The 24272-nt window shown below is 40.0% G+C and overlaps 1 protein-coding gene across 3 annotated transcripts in view; it reads left to right on the top strand.

Annotated features, from left to right (window-relative positions):
- The window catches only part of PDE7B (phosphodiesterase 7B), a 341149-nt gene extending 318508 nt beyond the window's left edge, over nucleotides 1-22641 (top strand). For 2 of the 3 annotated variants that reach the window (XM_011978440.1, XM_011978439.1), the window contains 5 exons: nucleotides 4867-4958; nucleotides 10092-10236; nucleotides 12221-12317; nucleotides 18012-18092; nucleotides 22241-22499. In XM_011978440.1, the coding sequence (XP_011833830.1) occupies nucleotides 4867-4958; nucleotides 10092-10236; nucleotides 12221-12317; nucleotides 18012-18092; nucleotides 22241-22476 (651 nt within the window). In that variant the 3' untranslated portion in view covers nucleotides 22477-22499. Of the gene's footprint in view, nucleotides 1-4866; nucleotides 4959-10091; nucleotides 10237-12220; nucleotides 12318-18011; nucleotides 18093-22240 lie in introns of all 3 variants that reach the window. The other variant, XM_011978438.1, reaches the window with a different exon arrangement.
- The last annotated feature ends 1631 nt before the right edge of the window (nucleotides 22642-24272 follow it).

Here is a 24272-nt window from a genome sequence, read left to right as displayed (position 1 = left end):
GCAGTGGCTCCTTATTTCTCTCAGAGTAAAAACCAAAATGTTTGTAATTGCCAGAAGGCTGTGCCTGGTCTGGTGTCTCATGACCTTGCTGACTTCATGTCTTCATACTTCCCCTCTCACTGTGCATTGACCTCACAGCTGTTAGCTCCTCCCTTGAGGCCCTTGCTCCAGCTGTTCTCTCTAGAATGCTCTTCCCCCAGACAGGAATGACTAACTCCCTCCTGCCTTCAAGCTTTTGCTCAAATCTCACCTCTCCCCATGACTACCTTACCAGCCCCCACTATATCTGAAAGTGGGGACTCTCAGATGCCCATTATTCTGCTCTTCTCTCCATGCATTTATTATCTTCTAACATGCTATCCAACTCTTTCCAGCATGAAAGTATTTATTATGTTTATTGTTTATTGCCTGTCTCTCCCCATCTGATATGGTTTGGCTGTGTCCCCAGCCAAATCTCATCTTAAATTCTGTGGGAATTGTGGGAAGTACCCGGTGGGAAGTAATTGAATCATGGGGGCAGGTCTTTCCCATGACCTTCTCGTGATAATAAGTCTCACAAGATCTGATGGTTTCATAAAGGGGAGTTTTCCTGCACAAGCTCTCTGTTCACCTGCTGCCATCCATGTAAGATGTGACTTGCTTCTCCTTGCCTTCCACCATGATTGTAAGGCTTCCCCAGCCAGGTGGAACTGTAAGTCCATTAAACCTCTTTGTTTGGTAAATTGCCCAGTCTCAGGTATGTCTTTATCAGCAGTGTGAAAACAGACTAATTCACCATCTCTACCACTACTAGTTCCTTGTCTGTTTTGTTCACTGATGTATTCCAAGCACATATCACAGTGCCTAGAACATAGTAAGTGCTATGTTCATTTGTTGAATGAAATCAAGTAATTTGTTTTCTTAGCAAATTTATAGAAACTATGTGAGGCATAGGTTTGAGTGGGTACAAAAGGAACAAGGTCAGCTGCCTACTCATACCTAGCTTATAATGTAGTAAAAGAAAAGGAAGTGCATAAAGAATTCTAATACACATCAATGGCACTGAATTTAATAGGACCCAGGACTTCTGGAATGCCAGAGAAAAATTCAAAAAGAGTATAAGACTCAGGAGATAAAGCATTTGCCTTTGCCTGGAATGATTGCAGATGGCCTTGTGGATGAAGTACTTGAAGTGAAATTTGAAAGGCAGGGGCTGGTTTGATAAGTGAACACAGAGAAAGAGGTGTTTGCAGATAATAAACCACCTTGGGGGGCATTAGGGTAGCAAAAGGAAAGGACACCATCATATATTAATAATTTAATATTTATATTCGTAAGTTATAGTCTTACTAACATGATATCATTTATTTGGACTATAAGGGCTTTGTTGGAAAGGAGAGGTCACAAGATTTTTAGCAATAGAACCAGATTCAGAGGTAAATGCAAGAATTCCAATGTGGGTTTAGAAACTAGTATCTAATTAGAACAATCAACCTTAGTGGTTTTTTTGTTTGTTTGTTTTTTTGAGCAGCAACTATAGGTAATTTTGGCAAATTAGGTATAATTCCAGGTATTTATCAGCTTGTCAATTTCAGGCTTCTGATGCTTGGATGTGGCAGCACAGAGAAAATTCTTGGGAGGCAGCAAGGGCGGTATACAGAGCTTAGGTTTGAGTCTGCAGGCATGGGTGAGGCCTTCCTCAGCTACTCACTAGCTGTGTGGCCTCCCTAAGAAACCTGAGTTTTTTATGACCTATGAATTCATGATCAAAATAGTGGAGGGGTATGTGAGGTTTAGATGAGGGCATGAAAAATGCCTGGCACAGAGTTGGTGATTGATAAATGTTAGTCTCTCCTCTCCATGCTGTTCTTTTCTTACTCTCTGGAAACCACCATAGTGCCCCTATTTCCACCGCAGTTCTGGCCAAAACATGCTTTCATGCGTAATGACTCTTCCACAAAGGCTGTGTTTGCAATCATCTACTCTATTGTCTTTTAATCCATACCAGCTTCCAAGCTAACCCAATTTTCTTGTATTTCCCTGGTGCTTATCTCCAAATTTGGTTTCACCAGCAAATTTCCCAAGTATCCTTTTATTCTGTCTTCAGGAAGATTATTAATGAAGATGTTAAGTCAGGCTGGCATACATCACCATGCTTAAGGCCATCTTCCAGACATTTTTGTTCCACTACAAGGGGATATGGTGTCATTTATCATCAGGTCTTGTTACAGCTTTCTGGCCCTTGAAAAACTAACAGGAGGGCACTCATATTCACATCTTCTTGAATTAGTCTTGCAAATGAACTCATGAGCGACTGAATTAAATGTCATCGCAGAATTGAACATCTGTTACATCACACTAATCTATCACTCTCTTCTCTCCTAGATCTTTACAATGAAAACGAGTTAGTCTAGCATGTGATTTCCAATCAAGCTTCTCTTTTGTTGTGTGCCCAAGAGGAATTAATAGACCGGTTGATAAAAGTTACAAAATTTAATTACTGCTTCAAACATGGTCAAGTGGTAAATAAAGAATAATGACTCCTTGGCAATTAGTGAAATGAATAGCAATAGGACAGACTCTACAGAAGATGGGTATGAGACTCAGCCTCGTGAAACTTACCTCATAACAAAGTCTTGGAGATAAATGAGTGTGTAGTTTTAGAATCAAGAATAGTTTTAGAATCAAGAACAGTTGCAGCTTTTCTGACTTGTGTTTTCCTAATGGAGTATTGGTTGATTGTGTCACTAACAGAGATTCTCTTTCCTCATTTGCTGAAAACGTTGAACATGATATGGGTGGCTCAGATACAGTAGGGGCATGATACAATGGGATGGTTTTTAGCCTCACTTCTGACTCCATTTCGTCACTATATTATTTTCCTTGCTTCTTTTCCCTTACTTTTTAATTGTGGTAAAATACATGTAATATAAAATTTACCATCTTAGGCCAGGCACAGTGGCTCACGCCTGTAATCTCAGCACTTTCGGAGGCCGAGACGGGCGGATCACGAGGTCAGGAGATAGAGACCATCCTGGCTAACACGGCGAAACCCCATCTCTACTAAAAAATACAAAACAAAATCAGCCGGGCCTGGTGGCAGGCGCCTGTAGTACCAGCTACTCAGGAGGCTGAGGCAGGAGAATGGCGTGAACCCAGGAGGCGGAGCTTGCAGTGAGCCGAGATCGCGCCACTGCACTCCAGCCTGGGCGACAGAGCGAGACTCTGTCTCAAAAAAAAAAAAAAAAAAAAAAAATTACCATCTTAACCATTTTGAAGTGTACAATTCAGTGGTATTAAGTACTTTCATAATGTGCAATCATCACTGCCACCCATCTCTAGAACTCTTTTCATCTTGCAAAACTAAACCCTGTGCCCATTTAAAAATAATTCCCTGTTCCTCCCTCTCCTTAGTCCTTGGCAACCACCCATTCTACTTTCTGTCTCTAAGACTGTGGCTGCTCTAGGTACCTCATATGCATGAAATTATACAGTGTCTCTCACTTTTTATTGAATGTTATTTTCTTAGTCCATTTTCTGTTGCTTATAACTGAATACCTGAAACTGAGTAATTTACAAGGAAGCAAAATTTATTTCTTACAGTTATAGAGGCTGAGAAGGTCAGGATAGAAGGAGTTGCATCTTGGTGAGAGTCTTCTTGCTAGTGGAGACTGTGCAGAGTCCTGAGGCGTCTCAGGGCATCACACAGAGAGGGGACTGAGCATGCTAAAGTGTTAGCTCCTCTCTCTTCCTCTCTCATAAGCTACCAGTTTATCTTCCATGATAATCCATTAATCCATAAATAGATTACTCCACAATCCAATCACCTCTTAAAGGCCCCACCTCTCAATACTGTCACATTGTGGATTAAGTTTCAGCATGTGTTTTGGAGGGGACATTCAAACCATAGCAACCATCCTCTTATGTTTTGTAAGATTATAACCACTCTTGAAACAAAATGGAGACTGAATGAACAAATAAAATATTGCCTGAGGTCAAGAGGAGTTCTATTCTGTATCTATGAAGTCAGTGGTAAGGACATAATGTTTGCTAATTAGAACAAAACACAATCGAGTGTAAGAAATATTCATCATTTAAACGGTTAATTGTTCAGATAAAAAGCATATTTAAAATAACAGGTCAAGGGAGAGATTGAATATAACACAAGTTCCCTCAAGGACAGCAATGTTAAGATAATTGAGCAAGGAAGCAATTGTAGATTCCAACTCACGGATTTAATCAGCTAAATGCCAAGGTACTGGTCACAAAGATTACCGGCAGAGCTGCCTGCAAGATAATGGTTCTCAAACCTTAGTGTACACATGAATGTATTACCACAAGCCTATCAAATCAGAACCATAATTTACTGCGACTCAGGAGTCTGAATGTGTCACCAGCTACCCTGGTGGTTTGGTCTTAGGAGGTTCTTAGTGTTAAGAAATGATGGTCAGTGCAGTAGATTAGACCAGAGATTGTGAGGCTTGCCTCCAATCAGTCTGCTAGTATAATCTTGGATTATGTTATGACTATAGTGCCATGGTATCCATTACTACCTGTTTCACTTTCTTTCATTTAGCATGGCCTGACTGAGCTATTTAAAGAGGGGCAGAGGCAGGAGTGAATGATGCTGGAAATAGATCCTTATTCAACCCTGCAGCAGAGGGTCAGCTGCCGGCCCTGCTGTTCTCCCATCATCATCATAGCCTTGAGACTAGACCTCATGGTTGTTTTATCTTGTGGGTTTTGTTTTTTTTCTTCCTGGTCTGCCTCTGTGTCATCAGGTACAAACTGGAGGGAAAATGCTGGCATCCGTGGAGCTGTATTCAGCATGAAAGATCAGTATCTGGCTTCCCTCTCGTTTATAACTCTTACTTTCTTTCTTTCTAGAATATGTCTGTCCTGGAGAATCACCACTGGCGATCTACAATTGGCATGCTTCGAGAATCAAGGCTTCTTGCTCACTTGCCAAAGGAAATGACGTAAGTGCTGCCAAGATGAAACATACTGATGTGCACACAGTAAAGATAAGCCACTTTCTCTAGGGCAGGCTTGGGACCCTTTGCGTGAATGGCAGAGAGCCAGCCGGCTGTGCTTCCTGCCTGCACTGAGCTGTCTATCAGAGGAGATTTGGTGTCAGTTACAGCAACCCAGAAACCAAAATCTCTGTGTGCTTTCAAAGGGCCTTGCACAGTCAATGACCTACAGTCAGGAAAAGGGATAATAAACAGCTCTCAGTTTTCACACGCTTCAGCATCAGTGCTCGGCTTTGCCAAATTCCCGTCCTTTAGTTTAGCAAAATTGTCCTCCCATGTAGATCCAAGTAATAAATATTTATCAAGAAGGAACCCAGGCATTCTCAAGCTAGAGTTCAAAAAGTATGTTTTGTAATTGCCAGTCTTAGCAAAAATAGAAGTCAGAAATTCTTTTCTAAAATGTCTTTTGCTAAGTAATTGAAATGGCCCTAGCAGTTTTTTCACCAATTAATTTACCTTATGTCTCTTGCACTTTAAACAGAAGAGGAGACACTCGTTTTCTGGTTCACTATTTGATAGTCATGGTATGTAGGCCGAGTCCCACTAAATCTGAGGCCATTGCTTCGTTTTCCTGCCAGCCCCAAGTTAGCTGCTAATACTGGCTTCCAAGGCCACCATTAATTCTGATCTGTTTAACGAACACGTGCAGAGCCCAAGAAACTTAGGTGAAAAGAGGACATAGATTTCTGTACCCTCCTTCAAGACAGGCACATAACTTGAGGTCAAGGACCAAGTGGTATCTCCCAACTGAACAAGCAGCATACTCTGGGTTGTGGATTGATTCTTGGCCCTCTGATTTGATCTCATGCTATTTCCTAGCACCCAGAGGAATGTGAAATTTGCAGGAGTAATTTCAGTTCTGATATATTGTTACTCCCTGGAACTAAATAAAACCAGCTCTCGTGCATGGAATAAAAACTTATGCCTTTTACTAAAATAATAAATTGCAAAGATTGGAGAATTAAATGTAAAAAGAACTAAAAACTAGAGCAAGAAATCAAGTGAGAAGAAGAGAAAAGAGGTAAGGGGAGAGACAGATAAAGAAGAAAGGAGGAGAAGGAAAGGAAGAATAGTGAGAACAGGAAAGAAGAAAATGCAAGAGAAAGGGGAAAGGACTCTTGGGTGACCAGGCTTCTCCCAGTCAGTACCTGCACTCATCCTGTTACTCAACTAATATTTCTTTCCTAAAATATTCATTTCATGTCTATGGATTCCATTGAAAAATATATTTTTATGTGTCTTTGTGGAACACAGTGTTATAAATTGCTTTTGCCAGAAGAATAATTGTTATACAATAGTATATGTGAAAACTTTATAACAAAAGTCATTATCATAATCATTATTATTATTCCTTCTATCACAGGTAAATGATTTAATGTCATTTTTCTGATTTTAAAAGTAGGGCAGCTTAATTATAAAAAGTAAGGAAAAGTCAGGAAAGTGTTAGTTTGAACTATGTGAAGTTGCTCTTTTTAAGGGCCAAAAATGGAGATTTTTAGCACTTTCATTGATTCAGCTTGATATGAAAGAGAAAACTGAAATTACTAGTAATTCTGCCATCCAGGGATAGTTCACGTTAACCTGGCTAGTTTATTTTTGTTTAGTCTTTTTTCAAAACAAACTTATTTTAACAAAATACGGTTATTTGGGGAACTTATTTTACAGTTTATGTCCTGAAATTTTTTGTTTACTATAAAGACTTTTTTTCCAAATTATTAAACCTGCTACATAAATTAAAATTATTTTATCAGTCATATGGCATTATTGTATACAACTACTGCCTTTCATTTAGAATTTAAATGGTTTCTAATATCCCAAACTTTGATACTCTGTTTTCTCAGGAAGTATTTGTAGATAAAACTTGTTGGTCAGAAAGGTCTGAATTTTTAAGTTTCTTGTATATTATTCAATTGTTCTTCTAAAAGGCTGCATCTACCTGTATTCCCACTGATGGATTATAAGAAAATGTACCAATGTACCATCACCAAAACTGAGTTTTATCTTTATTATCTTTTTAAAATATTTGCAAATTTGACATTTTTGTATGACTATATATATGCACAAATACATATATATAGAGAGAAAGTAGTTTTCATTAAATTAGTATGCATCCTTTACTTACAACCAAGATTGAAATTTTTCATATATTTGCTGATCATTGCTATTTCTTTAGAGAACAGATTTTTATATTTGGTCTCTTCCTATTTTCCTATCAGTGTTATTCATTTGTTAGAACTCTTTGTATATTAACTACAGCAACCATTTGTTATATGTGGTAAATATTACTTGAAGTTTTTAGTTTGCCTTTTAATTTGATTCATGAAACATTTCACCTAATTAAAATTTTATTTTCCAATTACACATTTAAGTATTCATATTTTCAAAGAATTCATATAATTTTGAGAAGTATAAAGAAGAAAATTTAAGAATCAACCATAATCCCATTATAGATCTTTCCAATTTATTTTCTATGACTAGAGAGATCATGCTTTACATGCTTTGCATTTCATTTTTAGCATTAAAAAGATAACATTTTTCAATGTCAGTTACTATAGGTGTACATACTTCATAATTGCACAGTATGAGTGTACCATGGTTTATTTCACTAATCTCGTTATAAATTTTTGTGATTGTTTTCCCCAAGGAATGCTTCATTATCATAAACAACAATAGAATAAGCATCTTTGTAACATATCTTTACTAATTATATCTTTATTAACATGTTAATGTTAATTTGTAGATGGACTGTTGGTCAAATTATTTATGTTCATCAAATGCTTTTTCCACTCTTTCCTAAATACCCTCCAGAAACATAGTACTGATTTATACTCCCTAACAAAGAATGAGGGGAACCATTTTTCTGATACCATTGACAGCATTGGGTATTACAATCTTTCAATAATTCAGCAAATTACTTAGCAATTACTTTTAATCCTCACCAATAAAAATGGGAGAAATAATGTCACCTAGTGGTTTGAATTTGCTTTCTGCTATACTAATATTTAATATCACTTTATTTTTTGAGATATTTTGCATTTCTCTTGTAAATTTTCTGTTTTATATAATTGTTTTTATGTTCAGAACTGGATTAAAGATGTATGTATGGCTTAAAAACAAAAATGTTCATGGTGAAATTATAAAGCTTTTAGAATATAATGTAGGGAAATTTTTCATCAGAGTTGGGAAAAATTTCTTAAAGAGGAGAAAAAACTAGCCAAAAATAAAAAGATTTATAAATTAAACTACATTAACAATTAAGACTTCCTGGTGGCATTGTGGTTCATGCCTGTAATCCTAGCACTTTGGGAGGTGGAGATGGGAGGATCACTTGAGGCCGAGAGTTGGAGACCAGCCTGGTCAACATAGTGAAACTCCCATCTCTATTTATAAATTTAAAAATAAAAATTATAAAAATTAAGACTTCATCAATAGACATCATAAAGACAGCTAAAAGACAAACCACAGACACAATATTTGCAACACGTAGCTGACAAAGGACCGGTATTTAAAATACGTAAAGAACTTCAGAATCAAAAAGAAAAAGACAACTTAACAAAACAATAGACAAAAACCAGAGTAGAAACTTCACAAAAGAAGAAGTACAAATGGCCAGTAAACACATGAAAATATGTCTAGCCTCATTAGTAAACAAGAAAATTCATATTAAAACTACAGTGAGTTGCATGACATGTCCATCAAACTGGCAAAAAATGTAAAGGGTAAGAATGTAGAACAATGAGAATCTCATCTGCTACTGCTGGGAGTGCAAATTTATACCATCATTTTGGAAATAATTGACATTATCTAGTAAATTGAAGGTAAACATACCCTGTCATCCAATTATTGCATTCCTGAATATAAACCCTAGGGTGACTTCTGCACATGCATAACTGGAGGTATATGATTATATTTCCTGTGGCTTTTTTCATAGTAGCCAAACACTAGAAAAAACTCACGTGACCATGAAAAGTAGAATGGATAATGGAATGGATTTCATTATCAATGGAATTTTACAGAGTGGTGTACACTATAACAAAAGAGGATAAACTATAGCCTACACATCAACATGAAGGAATTTCAAAAACATAATGTTTAGCTAAAGAAGTCAGTCACTGATACATACCATATAACTTAAAGTTCAAAAGCAGTTGAAATTAAATTGTGTGGTTTAGAGATGCACTCACAGGTGGTAAAATCCAAAGTAGCAAGAAAAGTATTAAAACAAAGAACAAGAGAGTGGTTACTTCCGGGCTTGAAAGGAAAGGGGATGTGATGAAACAGGAAATGTGACCTCTGGGATACTGGCAGGTAGTGTTCTTGACCTGAGTGGTGATTACAAGGTGTTCATTTTCTAGTTATTCATTAAACTATATATGTATTCCCTATGCACTCTACTTAAATCTATTTTATTTTTAAAGGTAAATTTTACAAATATTTATAGATCTTTCCTTTATTACTTTTTATATGTGAGGTAAAGCTCTAACTTGCTTTATCTTTCTAAGACATCCCATTTTCTCTATACCATTTGTTGACTAATATATCTCTTGCCCACTGGTTTTGTAACAGTGTCTTAATTATTGTTTTTGAAGTTCCAGAATCTCTTTCTGGTCTATGTATTGTGTTCCATTGATGGATCTTTCCATCCCATAGTACCATTTACTATTATTCTCTTCATTTTTATTACTATTCTTATGCCCTTTTCTCTCTCCATGCACATCTTCACATATGAACTCTAAAAACACACCACAGATCTCGTGATTCCACTAGTCTTTTGTGTCCTCTCTAAAGCATGCATTTCTATTTGGCTTTCAGGTTTTTTCACCCATAGGAATGTCTACACTACCACAACTTCGTTTTTCAAGGTTTCAATCACTTTATACGGTTCTTGGCATGCCTCCTGTCCAAGGACGGAACTGGTGGGTGAGAAACTTGCTCTTAGGCAGTGACAGACTGGCACATTGTGTAATAAACAGAATCAAAAGCAGAAATTAGATTACAAGCCACCTGATGATGAAATCAATCACCCTCATCAAAGGGATTTGCTGTGTGTGTTTTTCTCTTTCATTCTTGTGGATGCAGACAGGATATTGAACAGCAGCTGGGCTCCTTGATCTTGGCAACAGACATCAACAGGCAGAATGAATTTTTGACCAGATTGAAAGCTCACCTCCACAATAAAGACTTAAGACTGGAGGACGCACACGACAGGCACTTTATGCTTCAGGTAAACAAAACAATAAAAGTCATTCTTTTTGTTGAGTAAAAACACTCAGCTGTGCTACAGTGAGCTATGATTGCACCACTGCACTCCAGCCTGGGTGACAGAGTGAGATCCTGTCTCTAAAAAAACACAAAACAACAAAAATCCACTCAGGGCCATGATCAATAATTTTAGCACATTTGAGAAGGAGTTATCTCCAATGGTATGAGTTAGAGCAGTGACCTAGTTTAGTAAAGGCTTTGAAATGCATGAAAGTTATAAGTGGTTCCCAACCAAGCAAAATCTGGGTTTTAGGTCAACAAGTTGATAATATCTCATTTTTCTTGTTCAGTAACTCATTTATCACAGAGTAATCCTGCTGGATGGCTGCATGCAGTAAAGGTCTACCACATTTTGTGGCTTGGTATAAAATCAGCTACTGTGATACCCATGCAATTTTAAAAGTCTATTTCTGAAACACAAAAGCATATTATATTAACTACAGTACATACAAAAATTGAAAGACAAGTGGCCTCCCTTTACCTTAAACCTATTTAACTTGATTTCCTTTTACTATCTAAACTTCTATTTTCATCTGAGTCTTAAACATGTTTATCTGGTCTTATTTCTAGGCAGCAAAAAATAAAGTCGAACTGAATTGAATTACATTGGGTCAAGTCCATTCCTGTTTTACTCCATGGCAAGAAGCCATTTGTGACATGACAAATTACATCAGGGCAGAGTGGACATCACAAATAAAAATGTGACCTGGTATCCAAACCAGAACCTTCTTTCTTGATCTTCCATTTTCTCTTGTCTTCCTTTTCTTTTGGCTCAAAAAACAGTGAATGGACCCCAGACTCATCTAGATAGAGGAGATGGAGCTATACCTGGAGACTGAATCATACAGTTTTGTTCCAGGCTTTTGTGCTACCCTCTGTAGCTGTCCAAAGTGCTCCATCCTTGCCAGGAAATACCCTACTCCCAGCTGTAGAACTATGACTCCTTCCTTATTTCTTTCCAAACTAGGCTTCTAGTTCCTGAATGCCACAAGGATCAGCCAGGTGTCTGATTTGAGTGACTAAAGCCAAGTTGTGAATAGCTGAAAGATTTGGCCTTGAACACTTGCATTTCAAAAGGAAGTCTTGCTAACTCAAATGCATTCCTTAAGGCAGAGGCTGGAGGAGGCTTCTCTGACACTTACCTACTTCAACATGTACTGGTACCCCCACTAACCAGGAAACAAATATAAACGACTAAATTTGAAAGTTGATATGATCCAAGGCTCTTCCAGACTCCAACATTGCTCTCTGTTCTGTGATCCCACGGAATTGTGTCAAACCAATGAACTGGTCCCTTGATAGCAGGTGGTGGTTAAAAGGGATAATCTCCTTCTCTGGGAATTCAAGGTAACTCTCGTAGGGTCATCATTACTGACAAAAAGCTGGCATCCCAGATCCAGACCAGTGTGAGGCAAGCCAAGAAGGCCCTAATTTAGCTGTGCAAACAAAGCATTCCTAGGTTTGATATGACTTCGTTCCCTGACTGGCAGTCTGAGTTTACACATGCAGACATAAATGCCAACACGCACAATTTAAGTGATGTATGGAGTTCGTCAGTGTGGCTACTGTGAGAGTGAGGTCCGGATGATCTCACTTGAGCCTGGCCAGGGACCCTGCAACCTCCCTGCCTGCAGGAGGTGGGACTACAGAAGGAGCCAGGCCATGGCTTTCCTTGGCCTGCCCACCCAAGTCTCTTCCAGCAAGCTACATGTCCTTGGACTGTGGCTCTTCTCTCCTCACTGCTATAAAGCCAGCATTCTCAATGCAGGCTTTGTATAGTGGTGAATAAGTGCAGTTTCCTGAAGAGGCATGTCGGGGAGGTACTCTGTAAATATGGGCCTGGTACTGTGAGCAGACTGAACAGCTTGATAGCCCCTTTGGCTTGGGGTGCTTTGCAACTGAAGGAGGATCCTCTGACAATCTCTCCCTGCCCTGTCATTTCTCAGATCGCCTTGAAGTGTGCCGACATTTGCAATCCTTGTAGAATCTGGGAGATGAGCAAGCAGTGGAGTGAAAGGGTCTGTGAAGAATTCTACAGGCAAGGTTAGTAGTGATCCAACAGCTGAGATTTCATTGCCCTGTCTTCTTGTAGGCATTTATCCTAATAAAACAGGAACTGGCTGATCTATCATGACATTTGTTCTTTCATCAACTCTTGTTGTCCTAACCTTTCTCTTTAACTCTCTTGGAACTAATCCAACGCTTTTTTGGAAAAAGTTAAAAATAAATAACATTGACGTATTGACTTACTACAGAAACAGGTAGTAATGAGGCAAAATAAAAATGAGCAAAAGTGGGACATTGATTATAAATGGCTATCCTCTGTGGATATAAGAATGTGTGGGACAGTTTGATTTTGACTTTGACCTTCATTTTAATGAGCTAAGTGCAGCCTAAAGACTAAATGTTGTTTGAGGTCAATGTTTTCCACTCTGACAGACTCCTTTTGTATTCTTTCTCCTTGCTTTCTTAAAAAAAAAAAAAAATTAATGATGAAATTGGACACAGCTGACCAAAAAGTGAGTTCTTCCTTTCAAATATAGTTTCAACAGTGAGGTAGAAGGATTTTGCTCTGAAAAGACAAGTGGATCTGAACTAGGGTATAATTTTTTAAAGATTAACCTCATTCAGAAATAAAGCAATGAATTAGCTAGCAGGATCTTGATGTTGGGTGGAGTATCAGCCTTTAAATACAGCCTTGTTTCTTCAGGCTGGGTTTCAATGTGCAGGATGTTTGTTCAGGCATCAGCAGTGCCCTCATGCTAGTGACAGAATCAGGTTTGAGAGGCTGAGAACAAATAAAGCTTGAAGTGTCCCACATACCAGCTCTGTGGGGAGGTCAAATAGCAACAGTGAGCCTTTTGGAGAAGGCACCATTGACAGATGCGTCAATAACATCGTGATGGCCCCAAAGACAGAAGAAGAATTGATTGAGCTCATGTGGGGCCAGAAGGCTCTGCTCACTGTATCTCTCTCTCGGAATAAAAGGGCTCATGTAACTCCTACAACTCTGTATATAATTTCACTTGAATTGAGTATAAGTGGTTAGAAATCAAAATATCAGGTTGCCCCTAAATAAAATCTCCAAGGAGGGTAAAACAAAAGGAAATATGATGAAATTGGAGCCAGGGGGCTTTAAATTAGATATAATCAATATTTTCTTTACTGTTTGATATGTTAAATATTGAAATACCATAGTGAGAGAGGGGCTAAGATCTCCGGCCTTGCAAATCAAACAATGAGACAGAGGAAAGAGTCTACTCTAGCCCACTTGGTTTTGACTCAATCGTGTCCAGCATGATTAAAGTGCACAAGTCAGCATCGGCTGCAGTGTAAACCTTTTGTTTTCTCATCCTGCACCTTATTTGGATTCTGAGCACGTTGGGGCAGGACCATGTCACTTAGGTAGATAGTAAGGCCCATAGTGCCAGTAAATCAAAGTTGTCAACTAAGTACAGTAAATGGTATCAACCAAGAAATGTAGCCTATAAGATTTCTTTTCTCAGGCCTGGCACGGTGGCTTACGCCTGTAATCCCGGCACGTTGGGAGGCTGAGGCAGGCGGATCACCTGAGGTCAGGAGCTTGAAACCAGCCCAGCCAAATGGTGAAACCCAGTCTCTACTAAAAATACAAAAATCAGCCGGGCGTGGTAGCACCCACCTGTACTCCCAGCTACTCAGGAGACTGAAGCAAAAAATTGCTTGAACCCAGGAGGGTGGAGGTTGCAGTGAGCCGAGATCGTGCCACTGCACTCCAGCCTGGGTGACAGAGCAAGACTCTGTCAAAAAAAAAAAAAAAAAAAATCATCTTTTCTCAAAACTGCTTATTGTGCTAGTAATATATGCACACATAACACGGAAAAACCTAAAACATTTGTGAGGCTGATCACTAAAAGCAGGCTTTCATGTACCTTCCTTTGGCATGTTTCCTGGCAGAGGAAGAATAGAAAGAGTAGATCTAGTACTTTTTATTTAATAGCCTTATGGTCTAGTAGAAATTCTGCTTGTTTTAAGAGAAGATTATAGGCTGGGCGCGGTGGCTCACGCCTGTAATCCCAGCACTTTGGGAGGCCGAGACAGGCGGATCACGAGGTCAGGAGATCGAGACCATCGTGGCTAACATGGTGAAACCCCGTCTCTACTAAAAATATAAAAAAATAAATTAGCTGGGCATGGTGGCAGGGGCCTGTAGTCCCAGCTACTTGGGAGGCTGAGGCAGGAGAATGACATCAACCAGGAGGCGGAGCTTGCAGTCAGCTGACTTCACGCCACTGCACTCCAGCCTGGGTGACAGAGCGAGACTCTGTCTCAAAAAAAAAAGAGAGAAGATTAGATTCCCTGGTCATCCAAACTGCCTGTCCTCCCTACTGAATTATTATTTTTTTAATTCTATAAGGATGATTTGTGTCATTTTGATTAATCTTTCAGTTTAAGATTTGGACTCAAATCTCAGCTCGTTCCAGCCTGCTCCTGGCGGGCAGGCTTCCACAGACTACTAACAGTCCTGGACAAAGTATCTTCAATGTGGTTCATGATGTTAAGCAAAGGAAAACCCTTAAAATCAAGGCTGAAGACACAGCGGGAAAGGAAAACAAGATCCCGTGAATTAGAAAAACTGTTATATTCTCAGAACAGAGATTAGGATTCCAAATACCATATACCTCCCTCCTCTTCCCCAAAAAACCTTAAAAAAATTAGACTTTGTCCTCTTGTGACTATAGATTGATATTATCTCAACCAACCTAGTTTCCCAGAACCTTTTATTGAACATCTGCTTCCAGCTTTGTCTAGTCCTCAGCAAAACTGATTGTCCTATGTACAAAGCCCCACTGGAGATATTATGAAGAATACAAAGAACTACAGGTAGTCTACGCTTTGTACTCTCAAAGTACTAATTAGTATAGTTTCTACAGGAAAGAAACTATGCAAATTTCCCCTTTATATTCTCTACATTGGTTAGCAAAGTGTCTGAAACATAAGCGTGTTGAATAAATGAATAAATGATCTAATTGGAAAACCTCTAATGATAGAGGTCACAGGAGAAGATCCAGTACCTTGAAAGGTAGGATCTGAGTTCAGTATTGAGTGATGTGCACTGTTCTATACTTTCCAATATGGTAACAACAAGACACATGTGACTGGTTAAATTCAAATTAAAATTTAATAAATAAAAAATAGAGTTCCTCAGTCTTGTTGATCATATTTCAAGGGGCTACCACAGTGGGCAATGTAGAGAACATCTCCATCATTGCAGCAAATCCCATTGGACAGCACAGGTCTCGATAGAATGGGATGGTAGCCACTGAGGCAGGGATGCACCCTGCCTTGTAGACCAGTTCGGTCTCATAGAAGATAAGAATGAAAGGATTGTGGAGGCCCCTGGACACCAGGCTACAAGAGAGAACATGACAATGGGTGTCATCTCAAAAAGTGCATTTAGGGCAACGTATATAGTTGAAGTGGAAGAAGAATTGGAGGAAGAAAACTAGCTAAGAAGCAACAACTAAGAATAAATTATCAACACACCAGACCAGGTTAAAGCAGAGTGAAAGGGGGCCAAAAAGGTCGTCTAAGAGGGAGAAACAGGATGTGAAACAAGATTTAAGAGGAAGAAACAAGCAGGGAGGTAGCAGGGTCCACAGCCAGGCTCAGATGAGATGGAGGGTGAAGGGAAAGGAGAAGTCAAAGACAATTCCTCCAAGTGTCACACTTGACTGAAAAATCACTATTAACAGAAATATGGAGGCGAGGAGTGGAACTGGCTTTAGCAGAGTTTGTCTTAATATTATATGGTGTCCTGGCCTGCCCTCAGAAGACTACGATCATCTGGAGTTGAACAGTTAGGGTGGCCACACTGCCCTGAACCACTCAGGTTAAGCCCAAATGATTTCCTCACTTCAGCCTTGAGGATTACCAGGGACAAGAGACCCCATGAGGCAGACTACAGTCTTAAAATGACAGAACTGTGGCCTCGATAGGGCTTCAGCTCAATGGTTAAGTGCAGACACTTTGAAACCAAACTTCCTATGCTGGAATCCAGGCTCCCCACTTTACTACTGGTGTGACCTACTGGCAACATACTGGGTCAGTATACTTAATCTTCCCTGTGTCTCCCCATTTTCTTCATCTGTAAATCCCCATTTTCTTCATCTGTAAAATGGGGATTATAATAAGGTTATTATTTGGATTAAATTAACATATGCCTGTGGGGGGGTCTCACACCTGTAATCCCAATGCTTTGGGAGGCTGAAGCAGGAGGATTACTTGAAGCCAGGAGTTTGAATCCAGCCTGAGGAACATAGAGAGATCCTTTCTCTATTTAAAAAAAAAATGAACAAAACAATATTAGCCAGGAGTGGTGGTACATGCCTGTAGTCCCAGCTACTCAGGAGGCTGAAGCGGGAGGATCCCTTGAGCTCAAGTGTTCAAGGGTACAGTGAGCTATGATGGCGCCACAGCACTCCAGCCTGGGTGTCAGAGTGAGAGCCTGCCTCTTACAAAAAACCACGACGATTTTTTATTAACATGTAAAATGCTTAGAACAGTGCCTGGCACACAGTAATCACTATATAAATGTTTTTCTCTCTTCTACTTTAGCAGAGTAGATTCACAACTGTGAACCTTCCACTGATTAACCAGATTAATTTTTGTGTTGGGAAAAACACTCAATTTTTTATGCTCAGGAAGGACTGATGAAGTATTTCAATGAAGTTTTATACAATGCATTTCTCCTTTGATCTTCTATTAGGTTGATGCAAATGTAATTGCGGGTTTTGCCATGGAAAGTAACAGCTGACAAAGGCATTAAACAGCTGACAAAGGCATTAAAAAAAAAAAGCATTTCAAGCTGGGTGCTGAGATTCACACCTGTAATCCCAACAGTTTGGAAGACGGAGGCAGGAGGATTGCTTGAGCTCAGGAGATTAAGATGAGTCTGGACAACATAGCAAGACCTCATCTCTACTAAAAATTAAAGTTAAAAAATATATATTAGCCAGGCGTGGTGGCACATGCCTGTAGTCCAAGCTACTTGGGAGGCTAAAGCAGAAGGATTGCTTGAACCCAGGAGTTCGAGGCTGCAGTGAGCCAAGATCATGCCACTGCACTTGAGCCTGGGTGACAGAATGAGACCCTGTCTCAAAAAAAAAAAAAAAAACACCATTCTGACCTTTAGTTTTTTCACCTTCAGTTGCATTAGGTAAAATTCTAAGGAATCAGAATGGAAGATTCTGATTAATTTTGTAGTTACAGACTGAGGTGCTGCTTAGATGAGATCTTTCTAGTCCTTCTACCTCATTTCCTACCTACTTACTGTTCCTGGTTGTCCTCAGGTGAAACAAGACTAGGGTCAGGTAGCGTGAAAGCGGAGTGGGGAGAAGGAAGGATAAAACCTGTTTTCTTAACCTGTCACTTAAAGCCAGAACTTTTATTTCATGTGAGAAAATTTCTCATTTGTTGTTTTCTTGTTTTTATAGGTCTTGTTCAAAAATTTATTCTAGTCCCAGAGCACACCTACTTGCAATGAGCCATTATGAACGGTCATTGGCACCATGGTATTTTAAATTATTATGGAAACTACCAAAGTAAGGCAGAGCAAGTCGGTGCTGAATGGTCCTTAAGTGATAACAAGTCAGGAAACAGTAATTCCCAGAATAACTTCTTCCGACGAGGTCATTAAAATTATTACTACTCATTTTATAAATTCTAGATTACCAATGTGGTTTTTTTTCTTCTTAGGTGAACTTGAACAGAAATTTGAACTGGAAATCAGTCCTCTTTGTAATCAACAGAAAGATTCCATCCCTAGTATACAAATTGGTGAGTTGAATTCAGTGTTAATTTCAGATAAATACCTTTGGCACATCTCACAAAAGTCACAAAGAAAAGACCTACACACAGCTTTCAAAAGATCAGCACTGGAGGTTTAATCAGCATCCTTTTGAATGGCTGGGTCCAAATTAACATTTTAATCGTGACTACTCTGCTATTTATCTGTCAAGATCTTATGAAACATAGGATCGAAGCTTTGTTATAGGCCCTTAACTTGTATTATTTTAATTTTGTAGTTTAGAATAGAATCAAAACCAAAAAGAGTAGAAGAAAAGTAACAAGAATCAACTATTCACGCTCTCTTCAGGGCTTGAAGGTGGGAATCAGCAGAATCTGCCCTTAGGACCCTTCCAATCTGGGTCACTACCCCTCATCCCTAACACTCGCTCCCAAGAGCCCAATCTCTAGGCCTAGAGCCTGTGAGCCATGCTATCCCGCTGCATCCTGGGATCCCCTATTTCACTAGTCCTTCCTTCAAAACTTATTTTCAGGTTATTCTCCTAAACCACACTCTTTCAAATGTCAATGGTGGGAAACTGTTAAAGTATGATATCAATGCATCCAAAATAATTATTGCTTTATCTAATTAAGTTATGCACTAGACCTCTTGCTCTTCCACAGCAAATCTGTGGAAATTTTAGGCACTGTAGTGGAAGAAATAGTTTTGCTCCAGTAAGAATTTCTATCACACCTAAGACACTCCACCAATTGCACCCACCTTTAAAGCACGTCTTTCTTTTCCTTGCAGTTTCCTTCCATTGAACCTGAACTCGGAGTTTTAACTCTTTTCCTTATAAATTCTGACCCTGACTACCAGTCAAATTGTCCTTAATATTGTTACGTAGTTTTCACAATCAAACAGATTCCTCCACCCCAAAGTTGGGAGCTGGGGGTGGTGGCATAAAAAGAAAACTAGAACCCAGGAAAGATGATAATACAGAATTGCTGGGTGGCTGGCGGGGGAGTATCAGCAACAGAAATGCAGCTGCAGCCTCAGCCTCCTGGGAGGCAATTCTCTCCTATCAATTGCTTTAGCCGTGGAGGTTCTGCAGACGTGATTCAAAATTAGATGCTAACCAAAGTCCTAATCCTGAGGCTCCCTGTGTTAAGCTCTAGCGGGAAAGAAATTTACCAGGCAACTGTCAACTGACATTTTGAACCCCTCCTCCCCCGAACAAAAGGACTCACGTGCTTCAGCACACAACCTGGATTTGTGAGACAGACCTGATTTCAGAGATTCTGTCCTGTTGTTGTCATGAGAACACACTTATTTTGTCAGATCGTATGTCCTGATTTTCAGCTCAGGAAAATGTGGTTACCATAGATACCTCTTTTAAAAAGGGGCTGGGGGTTGAGTGAATAGGAAAATCCTATGGATGCTACACCAGCACACCAATAATAAAGAGAAAGGGAAGGTGATTATAAAGCAATCCTTAGTACGTAGATCTTTCTCTGCTTCTGTTCCACATCTGCCAGCTTGTAGAAGTTGAGGGTTGAGAAGTGGAGTGGCAGGGACAGATCAGGCTAAACCAGAAAAACCCAAAGAGATAAACGGAACTTGGTGGATGCTACAGGCTCTAGCTCCTAAGACAATGATTTTTCCAGTGGGTCCTAAGTAATGCAGCTATTTCCTCTGTCCTTATTCCTCTGACTGAAATGTTCCCCTCTTTTTCCTGCCTCAATCCAAAATGAGAATTTTCTGAGAGCTACTCTCAGGCTTAGATCTGATTTTTCTTTTTAAGTAATTTATATCTACTCAAATGGAACTAGGGCTTAATATCTCCTCCCCAGCTCCACGCTTCCCTCTCTCTACCAAATTCTACATTTTAAAAGGAAGGTATTAGCCGGGCGGGTGACTCATGCCTGTAATCCCAGCATTTTGGGAGGCTGAGGTGGGTAAATCCCTTGAGGCCAGGAATTCAAAACCAGCCTGGACAACAAGGCAAAACCCCATATCTACAAAAAATACAAAAAAATAAAATTAGCTGGGTGTGTGCCATGTGCCTGTAGTCCCAGCTGCTCAGGAGGCTGAGGCAGGAGGATTACCTGAGCCCAGGGGGTAAAGGCTGCAGTGAGCCATGATCACACCACTGCACTCCAGCCTGGGCGACAGGGTGAGACCCCATCTCTTAAAAAATTAATTAAAACAAAAAATAAAAAGGTATTAAATCAAATGAATCTCTAATTGGTGAAATCTACAGAAGGCTAAAGAGAGAGGTTTTCCTTCAATCCTTGTCTACTCTGAGGCTACCATTCCTCCCTACTCCCCCTTCCTCCCCCCAACCCCCTACCACCCCACCATCCCTCCAGGAGGACAACAGCCCAACATTGTCAGTTCATCCCTTGAGAAGAGAGAGGCTGGCAGAACACACTGATGGAACAGGTTTCCAAATCTGATAATGTGGAAGCCTTCCTTAATTTGAAAAACTGCCTCTTGGGGTCTATTCAGACTTTAAAATCACTTTCCTACCTAGCATAAGAAGTCTTTATATCTGAAAAGTGTAAATATAATGCCAGGGTCACTTAAGAAAATGAAGCTTCTCTTTTTTTTGAGAGTGGGATTTTAAAATGTTAGATTTGTAACTTTTTTATACTGAGATAAACTTGATAAATACTCACACTTTGAACTTGAGAATAGTGGAATTTTGCAAACTGTCTTTAGATATCTAATATCTCATCTCTTTGAAGGTGCATGATATTAGAAATTAAATATGGATATTGTGGAGGAGGTAAAGAAAATTCAAGAACAGCAAGCAAAACATGAAATCCTCATCTGCTGACAGCCTATACAACCTTACCAAAATTCCAAATACAGACATCAAGTCACTGGCTTAACTTTCCCCCTCCAGTTCAGGTTCTCTACAATGATCTCACAATATTTAAATCATATTTCACATAAGATGAGACAATGCAGAAATGTATAGTAACACTGTGTATTGCTGCATTCCTCTTCCATCTCTATGGCATTCTCAAAGGCCAAGTGTCTGCCATTTGTCCAACAAAAAGATAATCAAATCTAGCCTTGTAATTCACATGCCTGTAAACATACAGGATTAGCTGTTGGAAATTTTTGTTAGGCTGAAAAACATTTGCCTTTCTCCCCACAGCCACACATCAAGGAAATACAATAAAACCTAAATAAGTCCAAGTTTGTGATGATTCCAATAAACAAGCCATGTTTATTATGAAAAGCACATTAACGCAGCAAAACACGATTAGAAAGCAACAAATCTTAAATATGTAAGAGAACAGACATGCAAACAAAGAAGTCTCATAGCAAACAATCTTATCTAGTCATTAAAGCAGGACTTTCATACAAGTAAAAATCTGTATTGAAAATGAGTGAACTTTATTTAAACTTAGTTATTTAACATAACTGAAAGCAAGACAGGACTGTAAAATGATCATCTTGAAAAAGATATCCCACAGGGTAAGGGTATGAATTATTCAGCTGCTCTAAATTTGTGAGGTGTCCCTTTCTGGTGTCATTTGCCCTCTCCATCCCTTCCCCACCTGCCTTCTTTAGCTCCGGCAGAGACTTTATTTTAAAAAACATTTTTTACTTATACGTCTTTCTCTCTCTGCAAATAATAGCCAGTATTCACTGGGAGTTTTCTATGTGCCAAGAGTTTTCTAAGCATTGTATGTACATTAAGTCATTTAATTGTCATAACAGCCCTGTGAGTTTAGTCTTCGCTTTAGCATCTTTTTACACATGAGGAAACTGAGGCACAAAGCCATTCAGGGACAAGCCCAAAGTGACACATCTCATGCTCCTAGGCTGAGGGTAGCCACCATCGTCTTGCTTGCCCTCCTGGCCCGGGAGCTGGAAATTTTTATTAGGCTGAAAACATTTGCCATTTCTCCCCACAGCTACACATCAAGGAAATACAATAAAACCTAAGTAAGGCCGGGCGTGGTGGCTCAGGCCTGTAATCCCAGCATTTTGGGAGCCCAGGACGGGTGGATCATTGGAGTCAGGAGTTCGAGACCAACCTGGCCAACATGGGGAAACCCCATCTCTACTAAAGATACAAAAATTAGTCGGGCATGTTGGGTCCCCAGTCAAGCTTGGGAGGGAGAAAGCAGCAGGTTTCACCGCCCCGTGGTGCTAAGTCTGGCCTTGCCTGTTCTAGGTTTCATGAGCTACATCGTGGAGCCGCTCTTTCGGGAATGGGCCCATTTCACGGGAAACAGCGCACTGTCGGAGAACATGCTGGGTCACCTCGCGCACAACAAGGCCCAGTGGAAGAGCCTGTTGCCCAGGCAGCACAGAAGCAGGGGCAGCAGTGGCAGCGGGCCCGATCAGGACCACGCAGGCCAAGGGACTGAGAGCGAGGAGCAGACAGCGCGGGAAGGCGACAGCCCCTAGAGGCCGGCCCAGCTCAGACGCGGAGAGGATGCTTTCCTCCGGCAGGGACCCCAGAGGGCAGAAGCAGCGTGGAGGGGCCCTCACCCAGCAGCCCAGCCAGTTTCTGGGTGTTGTCCTGGGGCTCTTTGGAACGCCACCTTCCTCCCACTTACCTGCCTCCCCTCCTTTTCGCAAATGTACAGAAGCCATTTGTCACCTCAGCATTCGCTGCCGAAATGAGCAACTCCATTCAGTAATGTGGGAGCTGATCCCACGGGCAGGCTCACCCTGCTCCAGGAGAAGACTAGGAGGAAGGAGGTGCTCCTGCCCTGTCCGCCATGGCCCCAGGTCGCACTGGAACAGGCAGCAGTTCCTAAGTCTGGAGGGTTTGAGCGTTTGCCGTCTGACTGCTGATCTGCGTGACAGAAACACCAGCATATTTGCAACGCCAAGGATATTGGTCTTAAGTGCAAGAGCACAAATGAGAGTGTGAGAGAAAGTACCTTCTATTTTAATAATAATTATTATAAAAATAATAAATCTTTTTAACTTTTATATTTTATGCACTAGACAATGGATCTGCAACTTTGGACTAAGATCATTCAATGTACCCAAACTTGAACAGGGGGTTCATTGTTTTGCTATTGACTTTATTATGCCACTTTGGGGCAGAGACTTGGCATCTTCTCAGTTTAAGAAACCATGTTTCCTATCCAATCCGAAGGGAAGGTGCTGTACAGTTCATTCCTTTGCACCATTAGCCAATCTGTCTTTTATGGATTTCATGACATGTTTATATTCACCCATGTACATTTTCTGTAAATACCAAACGCTACTGATTCCCATGCCAAAATACATGAGTATTATGGGATTGCTACCTGTATAAACAATGGCACTGTGAACAGAATACTGTTAGTTTTAATACAAGAGAATGCATTTGTAAATATGGTATAGAGTTTATTAATATACTATTGTTTGCAGATAAAGGCCTTAACTTTAAACATCTTTCATCTTCTGAAAGCTGCCCGACTTAAATCCTCATAGATGTCTTTCTCAACTGCCTTCCCATGTCCATCTGTATGTTTTCCAGCTAAGGTCACAAACCAAAACTGAATAAAGTCTTTGAGGAAACATTTTGGAAACTTCACATGCATTCCGCTTGAGACCATAGTGTTTAATCTATGGCACCAAGCATCGTTTCCTCAGATTAATGAGACCCTTCAACAAGCCTGAAGCAGTCACTTTTCAACGCAGCGATGTTTTAACAAGCCAGCTGCTAAGCTTGTGTTTATGTGACTCTTGTTACAGAACGTGGTGGTGCGTCAGCCTCACAGGAGACATAGCAGGTCTCGAAAACCTTCTATGACCCTGTCATCTAACCATCAGGGAATTCCCTGCTCCCATGCCACACATTTGTCTATTATGGCTACAGTACCAAAGTACTTTTGGTGTTTGGTTGGTGTGCATTTCTTTAGTGTCAATAGTAACTGGCCTTTTCTTTTTCCTTAATCTCATGTGAACAACTACCCAACTGTTTAGCTGAAGTTCGTATTATTTAAGTAAAGAAAATATTTCAGTTTTATAACAGACTTTACCTTCCTGGCAGGTCATTGTAGTTAATTATGTCTTTAGCTTGGAGTGTCACCTTGAAATTTCGTTGCCATTTTTTCTGCAGACACTTGGCCATAAAATCTGTTACAGCATTCTTCTCTAGGCTGCTAAATGCTGTGCATTGAACCTTTTCTTTAGAAGTTTCAGCATAACTAATGTTGGGTGAAAATTGTTGATGCCCCTTTCTTTTTAAACAGTGTGGTAGT

The sequence above is a fragment of the Mandrillus leucophaeus genome, unplaced genomic scaffold, assembly GCF_000951045.1.
Source record: "Mandrillus leucophaeus isolate KB7577 unplaced genomic scaffold, Mleu.le_1.0 Scaffold194, whole genome shotgun sequence".
In the NCBI taxonomy this organism is placed as follows: Eukaryota; Metazoa; Chordata; class Mammalia; order Primates; family Cercopithecidae; genus Mandrillus; species Mandrillus leucophaeus.
The sequence above is the reverse complement of the archived record's forward strand: the minus strand, read 5'-3'. Positions and strand labels throughout refer to the sequence as shown.